This window comes from Eurosta solidaginis, chromosome 1, assembly GCF_040869045.1.
Source record: "Eurosta solidaginis isolate ZX-2024a chromosome 1, ASM4086904v1, whole genome shotgun sequence".
NCBI lineage: Eukaryota > Metazoa > Arthropoda > Insecta > Diptera > Tephritidae > Eurosta > Eurosta solidaginis.
Genome location: NC_090319.1, coordinates 3,806,297 through 3,823,954, shown reverse-complemented (window position 1 = coordinate 3,823,954; position 17,658 = coordinate 3,806,297). Strand labels below are relative to the sequence as shown.

The window sequence follows — 17,658 nt, the reverse complement described above, 5'->3', positions numbered from 1 at the left end:
GGTTTTATTTAGCTGGACTTGACAGGCTGGCTGGCTGGCACGAATTTTGTAATTGAAATTTAAGTAACTTCCCGATAAGCTACAAGCTTGAAATTTGGAATATTGTTCAGAACCCGATGACAATGCAACAATAGGAAAAAAACTACCAAAGGGGGCGCATGGATCGAAATATTTCAAAAAATCGTATTTGTGGTCCGTTTTTTCATATTTGGAACACAAAATACATACAAGAATAGAAAGCGACCTATGATGTCCGATTTGAGTCATATTTGGAACAAATATTACATATAGTCCGGTCGAAGTGACGTCAAAATATTTTGGAGTTCGAGGAGGGACAAGCACACGTGGCGCAGAGTCGAGTAAAGTCTTTGGAAGGATTATGTATTGAGGACTTAGATTGTAACAAATTGTCAGGAAAGAGTCAGTGTAATAATGAGTCACTAAATGAACTAAATAGAATGAGAAATAATAGGCAATTAAATAAAGACTAAAAACTTGAAAATAAAATAATTAAAAAAAATTTTAGTTAAACGGTTTTATTGAAAACAATACTTACATGAAGTAGTAATAATACCAAAAGCTTAAAATAATTAGGTAGGCCCTAGGTACTAGTCATCACACTCCTCATCAATCTAGAGCGTTGATCAAACAATTAAATAAAAGCGTTGGGCGCGTGAAACTTCTATTGATAGTCATAAGTAAGACCAACTGAACCTTAAAAAGGTTATGCTACGCCTCACATTTTTAGAAACTTCACGCGCCCAACAATTTTATTTCATTATCTGATCAACGCCCTAGATTGATGAGGAGTGTGATGACTAGTACCTAGGACCTACCTAATTATCTTCTAGCTTTTGGTATTATTATTACTTCATGTAAGTATTGTTTTCAATAAAACCGTTTAACTTAAAATTTTTTTTTTTTTTATTATTTTATTATTCCATATTCTTAATTTGTCAACTTTTTCACTTAAATGCTTAGCACAACTTTTATCGGTCGGCACTAAAACAAAAGTAACTGTAAAATCACTAGTTGTTAATATTTTTACCAATATTAGCAGCACTAAGGTGTACTGCCATCTCTAAGCCGACGCTAAGCAGTCACTTGATGCACATCAATAATTCAATCATTATGTGTACACATATGTACGTGCACGCAGCGGAGAAGCAACGCACAAACACACGCGCATGAGCTGTGAGAGAAGCTATAAAAATTGTGCATCTGTAGTTATAGCTGAGAAACTTATAGCAGATAACCAACTAGTAGATTCTAGAGAATGTCAGCGAGTAAACCAAACAGTATAAAATGCGACACCAGTAGAGGCGCGAGAGTCAGTTTGATTTGAGAAGCCACCTGGCGAGCAGTAATAGAGTTATTTATTGTGAAGTACGTTATATTGTGAAGAACTTTAATAAAGGCAATTTTGCATTATTAAATAGTGGAGTTATTTATTCAACAGTTCAGTGATTCGAACATTAGCAGAAGATTGCAAATAAGGGGAATTGCAGTAAATTCGTTACAATATTTTGGTACGTAGAGGTACGAAAAATAAATAATTGAACGCATAACGGTGCCCCGTAACGGCATAAACTAATTGAGATAGATATGGCCTTCTATATATAAAAATGATCTGGGCGAAAGAAAAATGCACTTAGCCATGTCCGTCCGTCTGTCCGTAAACACGATAACTTGAGTAAATTTTGAGGTATCTTAATGAAGTTCCTGGGAACTCATCTCAGATCGCTATTTAAAATGAACGAATTCGGACTATAACCGCGCCCACTTTTTCGATATCGAAAATTTCGAAAACCGAAAAAGTGCGATAATTCATTACCAAAGACGAATAAAGCTATGAAACTTGGTATATAGGCTGACCTTATGACGCAGAATAGAAAAATAGTAAAATTTTGGACAATGGGCGTGGCACCCACTTTTAAAAGAAGGTAATTTAAAAGTTTTGCAAGCTGTAATTTGGCAGCTGGGTATGTAATGTTCGGTTACACCCGAACTTAGCCTTCCTTACTTGTTTTTTCTTAGTTTGGTGAAACGTGAAATATACTTTTAAGGCAAAAACTCTTCAGAGTTCTAAAGGACAATAAAAAAGAGAACCCTTATGTAATTCTCAACAATAGAAAATACCAAATTAATGTGATATCAATTTTAAAATGAGAGGTCAAATAGCTTAGGGATTTTAAAAATCAAATCCAACTATGCTTCCCACCAAAGCGACCCTATCTAATGTACACCATTTATAAGTATTTATGGTCCTACCTCATTGTCCTTGTCAGCATCTTTGATATGCTGCGCAATAAAACGCACTGCGCGTAATGCCTGCATCAACTCAGGTGTCAAATTGCGTGGGATCACATTGTCCGAATCTTGTAAAAGACAATAAATATTCGAAAGTGCGTATATAAAGTTTAAAATTATATATAAATTAATACTACTAAAAATGACGTAGAACTAACACAAAGTTGAAAAAACACTTACCAATCGATTGCTGTCCACCATTGTCATAGGGACTTTCTTGACTGTCCTTGAACTCACTGGGAAAGTCGCTTATACTATCGCTGCTTGCATATGGATTTCGCATTTTGGCGGTGAAAATTACAAGAAAAACAACAAAACAGTTGTAAATGTATGTATATAAAAAACATTTTTCAAAAATTAATTATTAACAATCTAATCATCATTGATTATTATGAGGCGTATAGAGAGGATGCGAAGACCGAAAGGCAAACGCAAAACGGTGCAGGTGAATCACAACCATATCAGGATCGGATGCTTTTTCGGAAAAGTTAGGAATGATGTGGAAGTGAGAAACTGATTTTTATAAACACTCACCGTACATCGATCTCATTGGTATAACCATTGCTGGGTGTTGAGTCATTATAATCGGGCAGTGTATATTGGGTGCGTCGCATCATCATCAATTTCGGCATAATATTCAAAAATAGTTTACGCACCAGAGGTGACATTTTATGAGTCGATGGTGATCTAAGGCAAGACAAAATTGATGAAACCAAAAAGGGAAAGAAAAAAACTAAAACAACAAAATCTACCTTTTCATTTAAAAATTAAATACATACATATTTATAACTCTTGTAATTATGTACATAAATAACTGAAAATCGTTGACTTACCTGAAATGTATATTTAATACACATACCGTTGTCCATACAGACAACGAGACGAGAATCATTGTAAATAGTAAATATTTGCCTAGTAGTGGTACGGCCAGTGATGTTGGCGGAATAATTTCAGCCAACAACAGGAAGAACACAGTCAACGAGACAAGAATTGAAATACATAACGTAACCTGTCAACGAAAGTCAAAAGTAGAGATTTCTTCCACTTACATAAACAATTTTTGGCAGCTTAATAAAAATATATTTTAGGCATTGCATTTTCAGTACAAACTGCTACATACATATATTTTTATTAGCTTCCATTGAGTATAAAAATCCACCCAACAAACAAGCAAATAATAAAATTGATTTGGATTTTAGTTAAAAAGAAAAGAAGGTAAAGCGACGAAATAAAAATTAGTCCAGAATTTAAAAGGTAACATAAAATGCTTTCAACTCATCGCCAATTGTCGACTTCATTTATATATGTCTATATGTACCCAAGTTATGATTAGTATTAGGCCACGATGTATTGGGACGCTTATTTTGATCTATTGTACTTGACCTTTCAGCCTCTAACTGTATTTGGAGGCATTTAGTATATTTAAGTATTCTTCAGGCTTCTTACAACATATCATATTAAGAGTCATTCCAACGAGATGGGAGGGTATCTGCCTTGCCAGAGCAACGCATTCGCAATGAATGTGAACCGCCGTTTCATTCTCCAGCTTTCAAATGCAACCGATTTGTGCATCGGATAGATTTACTACTTAAGATGATATCGCAGCGCAGACTACGGTGTTCTGTATAATACTCAGTGAGTGTTCGTAGGTCATCCCTGCTTAGATAAATGAGCTTGACTGATGCTCTCATTACTGACTACCTACCTTCATATCCCTGATGGCCGGGTACCCATCCTAACAAAACGTGGTTTTTGGCTCCCAGATCATTTATCACACGAATGCAATCAACCACTAGCTTAAAAGTAATTTTTTAAGACTACAAGACACGAAAAGCTACCTTGCTGTCTGACATAATGAGGGCACCCCTCGAGAATAAGCCTCTATGTAGACATACTCTACCACAAACTTCTATTGTATGGATTTTTGCCTAGTGGGGTTGCATCAACTTGGTATAGATTTCTTAAAGTTCAGCCCATAGATGTCAGCTCCCGTTTTTCCGTTATCGAAGTTTTATCCATCCGTAAACCAGACCTCTGAGTCGTTGTTACCCGAAGGGTTTCTACCCACAATGGGTACCTCAAAATTCCGTGATATTCTTGCATCACGTAGTTGCAATACGGTACATATATGGATGTTCACTCAAAAAACGCATACTGTGAAACAACTTTTTTAACAAATTTTTTTGAATTAGGTTAGGTCGAACTGGCCAGTCTATGAGAACCTTACATAGACTGGATGAGTCCGTAGTGCTACCAAACTGAAAAATCCTATTAATAACCAGGACTTATGTTATAAAATAAATCCGTCCTCTTTGCAAACATTGGAAGCTTTCTAGGACCTATTTCACATGCTGCTTCTAGAGCTGACAGCTGTATCACAGCTGGAGTCTTAGCCTGGCAAGCGCAGGGAACGAGCACAATACGTGCTCGATCGTTTCCTCCTTCAACCCGCACTTCCTACATCTGCTATCACTGACCAAGCCTAAATTAAAAGCACGTGACACCGGAAGGCACTGTCCAGTCAGATTACCCGTCATGCGTCTACAGTACTCCTTTTTTAATGATAGAAGCAACTTTGTTAGTCTAAGGTTGTAAGACCTACACAGAATCTTCGACACTTTACAGCCCCGCACTTGGATCCACGCCTTTCCCGCTTGGTCAATCATATGCACCTCTTGCCTTCTCTTAGTCTCATCCAATTTAATTGGGGCGTCTGCGGAGCAAGCTTCATGGGATGCGCCCTTTTTAGCTACATAGTTCATCCGCTCTTTTGAGCTAATATTTTATTAAAATTAAAAATACAAAGACAAACAAAGTTATACCAATTTCACACAGAATGTTGTTGAACTCAATCTTCCATACAAAATGCAAATTCCTAATTGAGTTAAAAATTTAGTACATTTTGCATTATGGGTCGGATTTCGTTGTCATTATAACAAATGACAATCAAAAACAAATTATTTTCAATAATTTACGAAAGCACCGAAAAAATTCAAAATTTTATTTATAATATGGAAACATATTTGGTTAGGTGCAACATCTATGAGTAGTTCTGCATGCATTTCATTTTGATTGTCTTTATAGTTAAGGAGGAAACGGCTGCTATCATTTTTTTATAAAAGCGTAATATTTTTTTGGGGCTGCTGACAGAAGTTCATTTTTTGAAGCGAGTGCAAGCCTGTGTGAAAAGTAAAATTTAATTGTTTCATTCCATTAACTTTCTGTGTGAAATTTGTATTAGAGATAGGCTAATTTCTATAATCATAAGTATTACAATAACACAGTTATCGTAATTTCAAATTCCTAGAATCATTAATGGGTTCGAAGCCTGTGATATATCTGCATAAGCGTTACCGTTATCGCCCAACCGTACAGTATTTCATAAAACTTTAAATAAAATTTGGTAAAGCAAAAAAGTATTAAAGAAAAATTCAAATATTTTCGTAAACCCCCGAAATAAACTCAGAAAAATACAAATGTATTTCAGAAAACACAAACTTTATTTCAAAAATAACGATGGGTATGACTTTTAACGGTGCCATCATCAAGGAGACCAAATATTCACCTTTTCGGGTCTATCAATATGTTATGTGTGTTAAGAATAGAAACGCGGCGTCGATCATTTATAAAACGGAGCTCATTTGAGTAAATCCGGTGACTTTTGGATAGACGGACCGCCATCAGAAAAAGTAATGTCATACGGGACTTGAACTGGTGATTGGTTGTATTGGCTCACCTACTTTTTGAAAACGTTTGGGTAAAAAAAAAAAACGTATGTAAAGACTAACAGGCATGTTCCAGTGGCGGAGGGACCGACCAGGAGCAGTAGAGGCCGACTGCAGTACATGGAGGAACTTATTTAGCAAACAAGGGACGTAGTATCTTTTAAAGATTATGTCCGTATTTCAGCATGCTTCTTTTTTTTCTCAAATATTTTGACATTTTGTGACATGCCCGACATTTTTATCTAAATCTTTATATAAATAATAGTGTTCGGCCGGGGTGCGTCTGCCCCTGAGTCGGTGGGCGCACCGGGGTCGATCTCAGTGGGAATATGGCGTGTGGAAGAAAGAAATAGACAAATAGGCGAGAATTTCTCGTTATATTAATATGTTTTATTGAATAGAACTAAAATATTTTGGTGACAATATTACCTGACTGTATTGTGGAAACACGGCAGAGATCGCTGGCGGCAGATGCGTATGTTACGGCTGTTGAAATCCAAGAGGCCGGTTGTATAGAAGGCTACAACCGTTGACCCGCAAAATCCTCCGTTTTGGAGGGGAAGGCACCCACACATCAACCCCGACCTGCATATGCATGAGCGCTGACAAAAAGAACACATACACGTGCATGTACATGCATGCACATGCATGTGGTGGTGATGGTGTGGGTGGTTATAAATTAAGTCGAGTATCGAGTATCGATTTGTAGAGTTGCATTGGGGTGATCGCAATCAGATGCGGAAAAGTTAGGCATCCTGCCTAAAGAAATAGTTTAAAAAAACTAAAAAACACGCTTTTATAGCTAACCGAACTAGAAAATGGAAAATAATTTTCAATTAAGAAAGAGTTTATATAACAGTAGTAGAAGGTCAGACATTCATTTATAGTTAATCAACTTAAAATAAAATTATAATAAAATTTAAGTTATTAACAGAATAATTTAATTCACAGTAAAAAGCGTGGGGTGCTTGATATTGAATGTTACAATCATTTTTTAGTTCAAGTAATTTTAAAAGTTTTAGTCAAGAGTGATGAAACCTCGAAACGCCAGCGGTCTATGGATGAATCCAACCCCACGGCACCGAAAAGGGCCAAGACGCAGGGAGGCTGGACGCGGTCTTTCGTCGAAATTGCCAAGGGTCGGCAGATCATTGGCATTATAGACGAGAGCAGCGAAGATGGCAGGATCCCGAAACAACAGTGGAAGTGGATCGAGGCCGCGCTCGCTACGGTGGCCGTTAAGATTAAGAAAGACAACCCTGGTCCATCGCCATCTTACACCGATGCAGGGTGGTTCCAGGGCAATGTCCAGCTAATTGCCTGTGACGACGCCAGGTCGGTAAACCTCTATACGGCCGCCGTCACACTGATAGGGGTGGTATATCCGGGCGCGCCTCAAGGTAGTGGAGGCGCGTGATATCCCCTCACGAGCAAGGGCTAGAGCCTGGGTTCCAGTAACGCCAACGGACCCAGCTGGCATCCTGGAGCTGCTCCAGAAGTACAACCCGCAACAGGTTTGGAAGTCAAACCGGATAAAACCGAGCTTGTCCTCTTCACGAGGCGGTACAAAGTAACAAATCTTACACCGCCAAGAATTGGGGGTACGTTCTTAGCGTTTAGCGATCAAGTCAAGTATTTGGGAGTCATTCTGGATAGGAAGCTATTATGGAGTGACCATATAGCGGAACGATCCAAGAAGGCAGCAGCAGAGCTGTTCACCTGCAAGAGGGCAATTGGCACCTCCTGGGGATTCTCCCCTAAGGTGACCTACTGGATTTACACAGTCATTGTGCGCCCGATTCTTCTTTATGGTGCCTTGGTCTGGTGGCCTGCATTAGCTAAAAATACCTATCTTAAAATGCTTCAAAAGGTGCAACGGAGTCCGGAACTCTGCATTACCGGGGCTCTCGGCTCCACTCCAGGTTAGATAGATACAGGCCAAGCTAATAAAAGCGTGTTAAAAAGGGCTCCAGTATGCTCTTTCGTAGATGAGCCATGCATCCCCTTCTATCATTAATAAAGGAATGCGTTCTTCGCATTATGTGCAAGGTTTCAAAGCTATGGCCATTTAGGGTGGCCATAAGTTCAATTGACCTTATGTCCGTTAACCTTATGTCACCCCACCATCACATTAATGCATTGTCATCGAGCCCTGATACGTGTGCAAAGTTTCAATCAAACTCCTGGCCATTCAAAGTGGTAATAACGCCAATTGAACTTATGGCCGTTGACCTTATGTCACCACACCATCACATTAATGCATTGTCATCGAACCTTGATACGTGTGCAAAGTTGCAATCAAACTTATGGCCATTCACAGTGATAATAAGGCCAATTGACCTTATGGCCGTTGACCTTATGTCACCACACCTCCACATTAATGTATTGTCATCGGTCCTTAATACGTATGCAAAGTTTCAAATTAATCAGATTTCTAGAAACCGATGAAAATTAAGCTCAAAGATTCCGTTACATACAGGCCAAGCTAATAAAAGCGTGTTAAAAAAAGACAAAGGGGGTTCCTCGCTTGATATTTAAAACTTCATGAAATACTGTTGAAAACGGTGTAGATAAAATACATTTTGATCAAAATATAAATAATAGCTAGACTTAAAACCCTTGTTTGGGGTTTTTCCTTTCCCAAAAACCAAATTGTTTTCATCCACACAAATATAATTAAACATTCTATTAAAAAAAAGGACAAACCGATCCAACTCATGTACTCGGTGTAATTTCGGCACTATTTCGGTAATTTTTTAATGATTATTTCCAACCCACCTCGAAGCTGTTTGGAGCTTATGTAGGGATTGTTTTTGGTACCATGTCGGCACTTTTTGAGACCAATTTCATAATGATTTGGTATATTTTCGGAATAGTTTTAGGAATCACTTCTAGACTTTTTTGGGGTTGTTTTAAGGAATAATTAAGAGCTGTTTTAGGAGAACTTCAAGATCATCTTTTCATGTTTATTTCGCGGTTATTTCATAGTTAATTTTTGGACTGTTTCGTCGCCAATTCGGAATCATTTCGGAACTATCTACGGTATACTTCGGGACTGTTTTTGCTATTATTTTGTGGGATTTTTTTTTTTTTTTTTTGAGGATAAGCAGATACATAAAACAAATTTAAAATTATACACAAAGCACAGTTCGGTCCAATATTTTAATTATTACTTGATCATTTTCTATGCAACATAATTTGTTTTTAATATACAAATACTCAAATGAAAACCAATTTCGGCATTTTACAATCAACATTAGATACTGACAACTTTTAAAAACAAAATAAAATTAACAGTTCGATGCTTCCCAGTTTGTTGTCTTCTTTATTTCAAACCTTTACCCAAATTTATATATTTTCTTTGTTTTATTAATGATTTTCTATATAAAAACAAGATCAAAAATATTATATTTCTTTTAACAAGATTACATACATTTTTCAACTGTAAAAACTTTTAGAAACGTCAAAATTGTAAGAAAACAAAATCTATTTTCTTGTAAAACTAATATTTGTATGTGTATTAGTGTATTTTGTATTCGTACTTATATATTTTGCGTGTGTAGATATCACAGAGTGGCAGTTTTCACTACAATTAAAATAAAATTTGGTATGGTAGACAAAATGCCCATCTATGGTAGCTATGTGAGTGTGGTAAGTGCGTATGCCAATGTGTGGGAATGTATGAAAATGGATTTTTAATGGATTATTGTTTAACTTCATTTGTGGCAATTCATGAATTTTCACTGTTAAATATCTGGGTTTTGCCTTTCGCTGAAATTACGTTATGAGATTTCATCATTTTTTAAAGCAAAATGCGTACTTAATTCATAATATTTATTTTTTATTTTTGTACATTTTAAGCTAAAATAGAATATTGAATTATAGATTTATTTAGTATGAGAAAATGCAGTTATGAATTATTAAGTGCATAATGGAAGAAAAAATCTAAAAAGTATTTTCATAAAAATTATTTAAGTTGATTGATAAAATATTAAAAAACAAGAATTGAAGCATATTATTATCGTTTTTATAGTAGGCGCACATATGTAAATATTTTATATATATATATCTCTATACGTAAATAGGTATAAGTTTTTATTGTTTTTAAGTAAAATACAATTACTTGTTAAGTATTACAATTTACAAAATGCTTTAAGAAGAGTTGACTTTGCTTTCAAGTTTAAAAAAAGTTGTGACATTTTACTTATTTTGTGCATTTACTCTTTTGTTTGTATTCGATTTTAAATTGAGTAAAAATGCCAAATTAATAAGCACACGGCATAGATTTTTAAAACAGATATTCACGAAATTACTCTGGTTCGGTTGCTTATGTGGCAACCAAATCTCTTTCCACCTTTTGTCCCGAAAATCTTACATTTGTTTTCCTCTCAACGTTCCTCTCTCACTTTCTTTACCCTTCCCCAACTCTTAATTTTCGCATGCCCCTTTCTCCCTTCTTACCCTTCTCCTTTCTCTATTTTCGTCTTTTCACTTTCCATTTCGTTATCCGCTCCCTTTCCTGTGCCTATTTCTCTTCTCCTCAACTTGTTCTTCCTTTTCCTTTCCCTTACTCTCGTTCTTTCACTCGCGACGTCATCATTCCTATCTTTTCTCCATTTTCCATTTTCATTATATATTTCTTCATTATATTGTTCTCTTTTCCCACTCATCCAGCCCAGTTAGGTCGTTACTTGGGATGAGCCACTGATTAGTTTGTACAAATTAAAGGCGGTATCCAAATTTGATTATAATCGGTTGATTAGTTCCTGAGTTCCTCGCACATATCGACCACCTAGATCAACTGAGAGCTAACTCAAAAATCTGAAATTTTGAAGAAAAAAATCTTAAACTTCGAAATTATGTGTAGCTGCGATCTTTCCAAAACAGCTAAAGGAAGTTTCTCGCGTTTTTAAACATTGCGTCTTTTCCATTTGATTGCTATTTGGATCTAGTGTGCGATTTGACAGGTTTTCATACATGCATTTTGAACAAATTTATTGTTGAAAAGGCACATCCAGTTTCTGAATCTATGGGTCATACTGAGTAATATTGTCCATGTGACCATAGGTCTGAAACGAGCCTCCCTAATTTTTTTAGAAAATTTTATATCCCAATCCGAATAGCGGCTCTCACAAATAAAATACATGAAAATAAATGTCAAATTCGGATTCGGATTGGGATATAAAATTTTCTAACAAAATTAGGGAGGCTCGAAATTTATTTCAGACCTATGGTCCCATGGACAATATTACTCAGTATGACCCATAGATTCAGAAACTGGATGTGCACCTGAAGTTTGTTTTCCCATTTTGCCCATACAATTTGACACGCCCTAATACATACATATATTTAGATAGAAGCCATCTTTCGTGAATACCCTTAATGTAAATATATGTATGCTACAGTGATAGTTTCTCTATATTTTCGACTAATAATGAATAATGAAGCTATGATAGTGTAATAAAAAATGAGTATTTTAAAGGTAAAAGTGTTTATGAGACATTGTTTTGATGTGCACGGTAGGGTTAAAGAGATCGCATGCGACACAATTTAATAGTACAGCAAATGATACAATTAAAACAAATTATTTTTAGTTTTGACTAGGAAAACATTTGTAAAATACCACATGCATACATATGTATTGATACTTTTTTACACTATATAAAAAAAGCATTATATACAGTTTGAAGTTTTATACTTTTTTCGCTAAATATTTAGTTGGTTACCTTCTCGCCGGAGTCGCTGGGTAAATAAAAAACCAACACTGTTAAAAATGTCAATGCTACACAGGGTACAATTAAATTAACGGTATAGAAAAGTGTTTTGCGGCGCATGGTGAGCTTAAATGTAATATCTTAAGAGAGATTAAATTGGAAAAAGTAGATGAATATGTTGGATGGTAAAAAGTAAAAAATATATATAAATTTGTATATGGTAATTACATATATATCTCAGTACTAAAATTATAGTTGCTATAAGTTTAGTACAGCAGCAGTATAACATTATACTATATTATTTCTATTTGTTATTTTTATGTACGGGTCCCTTTTTCACTCTTATTTAGAATCCAAATCTATAAAGTTTTGGTTGTAAGGATGGAGATTCGGCTATTAGCGAGCTTTGGGCAATTTTGGTTCTAGTGCTTTTGTTTAGCTATATTTTATTAAAATAATTTGTTAAAAATAAACGATTGTGAGCACACAAAGAAATCTATTTGTACTATAGCAATATTGTGAATATTTGCACTGCATTACCGGCAGTTGCTACCATACGCCAGATGGCAGCGCACGCTGTAAATTTTAATTGATTGATAGAACAGCTGATTTCTGTTGATATTTGATAAGAGGCTTTTATAGTGGTTGCGCAAGATGCGCACGGGTGCAGCTCGTTATACTATATTAGTATAGTGTAGTACAAGGATGCTCGTCTAATGGCTCTTTTGACTCTGGATGGCTTCCAACAACAGGTAAAACGTAGAATAGCACGGACAGCTATGCATGCCTTGAAATTCCAGGAAGGATGTTGTTTTACTTTTTATTGACGTTGTTGTAAAAATTTAATGTTTTCCGATATTATATTATTATTAAAATTTCTTGATATACGACAGCACTACGAAATTTTGGCACACCTGCTTACTTGCTCAGAATAATTGGTAGCTATTTTATCGACAGAGTTCCCCTTTTGATACGGATGGGGAACCAAGAAAGCACAACACCACCGGTGGTGTCCTTCAGAGACCTGTTCTAGAGTCAACGCTATGGAATGTGATGTATGACGGTGTGCTACAAGTCGTCCTTCCCGAAGGCACACAAACTGTCGGCTATGCAGATGACAAGCAACTTGACTTGTAATGACGTCGTTGGAAAAACAAAGGAATGGCTGACGAACATAGGGCTGGAGTGGCTAGGAATAAGACAGAAATTGTTTTGGTAACCTGAAAGCGAACTGTGGATGAGATAGTCCTAGTCATAGGAGACGATGAAATAAAATCAAAGCCTTTCTTGAAATATTTAGGAGTAAACATTGACTCAAAACTAACTTTTAAGGAACACTTCAGGGTGATAGGAGAAAAAGTTTATAGAATTAGTGGAACCCTACGGCGAATAATGGCCAACATCGGCGGCCCAGGCGAAGCTACCCGTCAGCTATTATCCTACGTAACCAACTCGGTAATATTACATTCATGCAGCAACAGTATGGCACGGATCTAAATGATCCACCAAAAATATATACTAGCAGCCTACCGTATTGCTGCTATACGAATAGCATATGCTTATCGGACGGTGCCCGACGACGCGGTCCCTGTTTTATCACGGAAAATCGCAGTAGATCTGCTGTCAAGGGTAATGGCCGATCTGTATGACAATGGAATCGGGCGACCATCTGAAGTTGACAAGAAAAGCGAAATCTCACGAACAGTAGCTAGGTACCAAGAACGGTGGGAAGTATCGAGGAACTCTCATGTTAGTTCGGAATATAAGAGAATGATTTGAGCGGACGCACCTCACGCAAATGTTGAGTGGGCACGGTGGTTTCAAGGAGTATTTATACAAGAGTAGGACAGAGAAGGACCCTTTATGTCCACACTGTCCCACCGAATTGGAAAACGCAGAATACGTAATTTTTCATTGGTCCCGTTTTCTCAGCGAAAGAGTCTCTGTACACAGAGTTTGCAAACCGCTTTCTAAAATATTTTGAAGTTGTTTTATGAGGGATTTGTAAAACCCACGATATGCGACGTGGTATGCAAGCACGCTAGTCCATACCACGGCTGCTGCCACTGGTTTTAACCTCATCAAATATAATAAAAAAAAAGTCGGAGATCGTTCGAAATTTAAGAATAAAAATAACGTTTTTTTTTTTGTTTATGTGGGCTCTATTAACTCTGTTTTCTTAAATAAAATCTAAGATGAACAACTTGTATGAATATTTGTTGCAAATTGTATTTTTTTTAGTTGATTATAATTTATATTACCTGAAAATGGTTCTAGAGTATCCGGATAATATTCCTCATTTTTAGTTGCAGGAACTTCAAGTATGTCCCATTCGACCGATAAATAAAATTCACTTAAATCAATTCCAATTTGCACGAGATTGCTGCCAGGAACCTAAGTGAATATCATAATTGCAAGAACCTTATTAGACACAATGCAACGCAACTTAAGACATGTAATTGTAGTTGGGCATATATTTGCATTTCTTGTTCAATCCCTGGTAGGAGAAGCTCACTTTAACAGCATGAAGGTCCGTTGTGATACCACATAAAATAACGGTGACGTAGCTACAGCTACTTGTAGAATCGTTGCTTGGCAACGATATTAGTTTCTTATAAGACCGATATCAACCTTGGATAAATCCGCCGCAGACCAAAATGAGTCGCGACCGAAATACTTGCGCCTAGTTCTGGCAAAATTTGGACAATCAAGCATAAAGTGACTCGATGATTAAACCTCATCATACTCCATACAGGTACAGCAGGATGGCTCTTCCATTGATTGGGGTGAAGGTTGCACAGGGAGCAGTTATCAGCACACAATAGACTGTCCTGTCGAACCTGGTAAGAAGGCTAGAGTGTCCGAAGTCAGAAAGCCCAAAGCCATAACACGAAGCTGGACCAACGACCGGGCCGCAGCCGCCTTTCCCGCAATATCTACTGGATGTATGTTCACCTGCCAAGTCAGGTTTCTTCTAAGAACGCCGCTGATACCAACCTGCGCCGTCCGTTGTACTGACACTAATGTTTTGGTGGTGCTCGTTGCTTCCACCAGACCAGCGACCCATAGAGCATAATCGGTTCGACTACCATATCATAAAGCCAGTGTGCTACTCTTAACCACCTCTTGTCGATAGCCCTCCTGCAGCAGTCCAAAGCAACCTTGGACTTCCTGGCCCTATCTTCCATATTGGGTCTCAAGGACAGTTTCTTGTCCAAAATAATCCTCAAATATTTAACTCATCGGGAAAAATATTGTCCAATAGAAGCTTTGGGGATACCTCGCCACTCATCGACCAGCCTCCATTATCATCCCTCAAACACCCTGAAGGGACAGGATTCTTTGAGAGTGTGTTTGCAACCCTCGCGGATTCATTGCAACCTTCCACGTTTTCGCAGAAGCTTCTCCATGAATCTTAGGATAGCCAAACCTATTTCTTATTTATAAGTCCCCAGATTCACCTTATAGAGCTCCCAGCCGGAGGGTAGTTTACTCCTCCTGACTCCGTTGAAGAGACCAGTAGGGCGGCGTGCCCTTCTCCCTGTAAGTTTATATATCTAAGTTTCGGACAAGTCCGTAAGTAAAATAAACTCGGAGGGCTTGCCAACTACTGCTGCAGCATGATCCCGTTATAACATGGGTGCTCTTGTAGTGGGTCACTGCATTAAATTGAGTAAAGCTGGCAACTGTCCCTCAAATAGAGAAAAAGATGCAATCCTTATATTAACACTTGAGACTATGCAAGAGCGGTCTGATAATAGTCTGATTTTATTTGGGCTAAATTCTTTTTTCCTGACAATTCCGGTGAGAATAATTGTAAAATATAAATTGCATTGTGGTGTAAATATATAATAGCTTATCCCAGTTCTGATAGATATGTACATACATATATGTATCTCACATTTTTCCCTCCAAATTTTTCAGTTGTATGTGTTTTGCTATGCAATATTTGCTCCATACATGCCCGTACATGTTGCTCAAAATATCAAATGTGTGTGGCTGGAGTGCATTGGCATTTTTTTCATATGTACATATGTGTATGTGTTCAGCTACATATGTACATATGGCTGTGTGAAGAATGCTTGTATTTAACTATAAAACTGCACAAACTCACCTGATCCAAATGCTTCAAATCCACTTGTGCACCATTGTATGTCCATGAACCGAATTTCATGAAGCAAATTTGCTCATCGTAAGGAAAATATTCAACATTCATTTCGCAGGATGACTTGTAGATGGCCGGCGGCTCCCAAAACACCTCTCCAGTATATTTTAATGTAGCCTTTGTCATGAGTGTTACCTTTTCAATTCATAGTTATGAATGTATGCATGTAAATAAAAAAATTATTAGTTAATAAAACTAAACTTTGTAATATGCGACAGTTTTTGTTTTTATACTCAGCTGAGCAGAGCTCACAGAGTATATTAACTTTGTTCGCATAATGGTAATCCGTAACGGCATAAACTAATCGAGATAGATATAGACTTATATATATCAAAATGATCTGGGCGAAAAAAGAAATTCATTTAGCCATGTCCGTCCGTCCGTCCGTCCGTAAATTTTGAGGTATCTTGATGATGGTATGTCGGTTCCTAGGCGCTCATCTCAGATCGCTATTTAAAATGAACGAAATCGGACTACAACCACGCCCACTTTTTCGATATCGAAAATTTCGAAAAAACGAAAAAGTGCGATAATACATTACCAAAAACGGATATAGCGATGAAGCTTGGTAGGTGTGTTGACCTTATGACGCAAAATAGAAAATTAGTAAAATTTTGGACAATGGGCGTGGCAGCGCCCACTTTTAAAAGAATATAATTTAAAACTTTTGCAACCTGTAATTTGGCAGTCGTTGAAGATATCATGATGAAATTTGGCAGGAACGTTACTCTTATTACTGTATGTACGCTTAATAAAAATTAGCAAAATCGGAGAAGGACCACGCCCACTTTTAAAAAAAAAAATATTTTAAAGCAAAATTTTAACAAAAAATTTTATATCTTTACAGTATATAAGTAAATTACGTCAACATTCAACTCCAGTAATGATATGGTGCAACAAAATACAAAAATAAAAGAAAATTTCAAAATGGGCGTGGCTCCGCCCTTTTTCATTTCATTTGTCTAGGATACTTTTAATGCCATAAGTCGAACAAAAATTTACCAATCCTTGTGAAATTTGGTAGGGGCTTAGATTCTAGGACGATAACTGTTTTCTGCGAAAAAGGGCGAAATCGGTTGAAGCCACGCCCAGTTTTTATACACAGTCGACCGTCTGTCCTTCCGCTCGGCCGTTAACACGATAACTTGAGCAAAAATCGATATATCTTTACTAAACCTAGTTCACGTACTTATCTGAACTCACTTTATCTTGGTATAAAAAATGGTCGAAATCCGACTATGACCGCACCCACTTTTTCGAGATCAAAAATTACGAAAAATGAAAAAAATGCCATAATTCTGTACCAAATATGAAAAAAGAGATGAAAAATGGTAATTGGATTGGTTTATTGACGCAAAATAAATAGAAGAAAATTTGTAAAATGGGTGTGACACCTACCATATTAAGTAGAAGAAAATGAAAAAGTTCTGGAGGGCGAAATCAAAAGCCCTTGGAATCTTGGCAAGATAACTGTTCGTGGTATGACATATATAAATAAATTAGCGGTACCCGACAGATGATGTTCTGGGTCACCCTAGTCAACATTTTGGTCAATATCTCGAAAACGCCTTCACATATACAACTAAGGACCACTCCCTTTAAAAACCCTCATTAATACCTTTTGATACTCATATCGTACAAAACGCATACTAGAGTCACCCCTGGTCCACCTTTATGGCGATATCGCGAAATGGCATCCACCTATACAACTATGGCCCACTCCCTTTTAAAATACTCTTTAATA

General features: G+C 36.9%; 1 protein-coding gene across 3 annotated transcripts in view; it reads right to left on the bottom strand.

Annotated features, from left to right (window-relative positions):
* The window catches only part of nAChRbeta2 (nicotinic acetylcholine receptor beta2), a 37,540-nt gene that overhangs the window by 9,249 nt on the left and 10,633 nt on the right, over positions 1-17,658 (bottom strand). For 2 of the 3 annotated variants that reach the window (XM_067777647.1, XM_067777656.1), the window contains 7 exons: positions 15,864-16,049; positions 14,011-14,143; positions 11,762-11,889; positions 3,144-3,319; positions 2,845-2,997; positions 2,491-2,573; positions 2,272-2,378 (listed from right to left, as the gene is read on the bottom strand). In XM_067777647.1, the coding sequence (XP_067633748.1) occupies positions 2,272-2,378; positions 2,491-2,573; positions 2,845-2,997; positions 3,144-3,319; positions 11,762-11,889; positions 14,011-14,143; positions 15,864-16,049 (966 nt within the window). The remainder of the gene's footprint in view (positions 1-2,271; positions 2,379-2,490; positions 2,574-2,844; positions 2,998-3,143; positions 3,320-11,761; positions 11,890-14,010; positions 14,144-15,863; positions 16,050-17,658) is intronic. The other variant, XM_067777651.1, reaches the window with a different exon arrangement.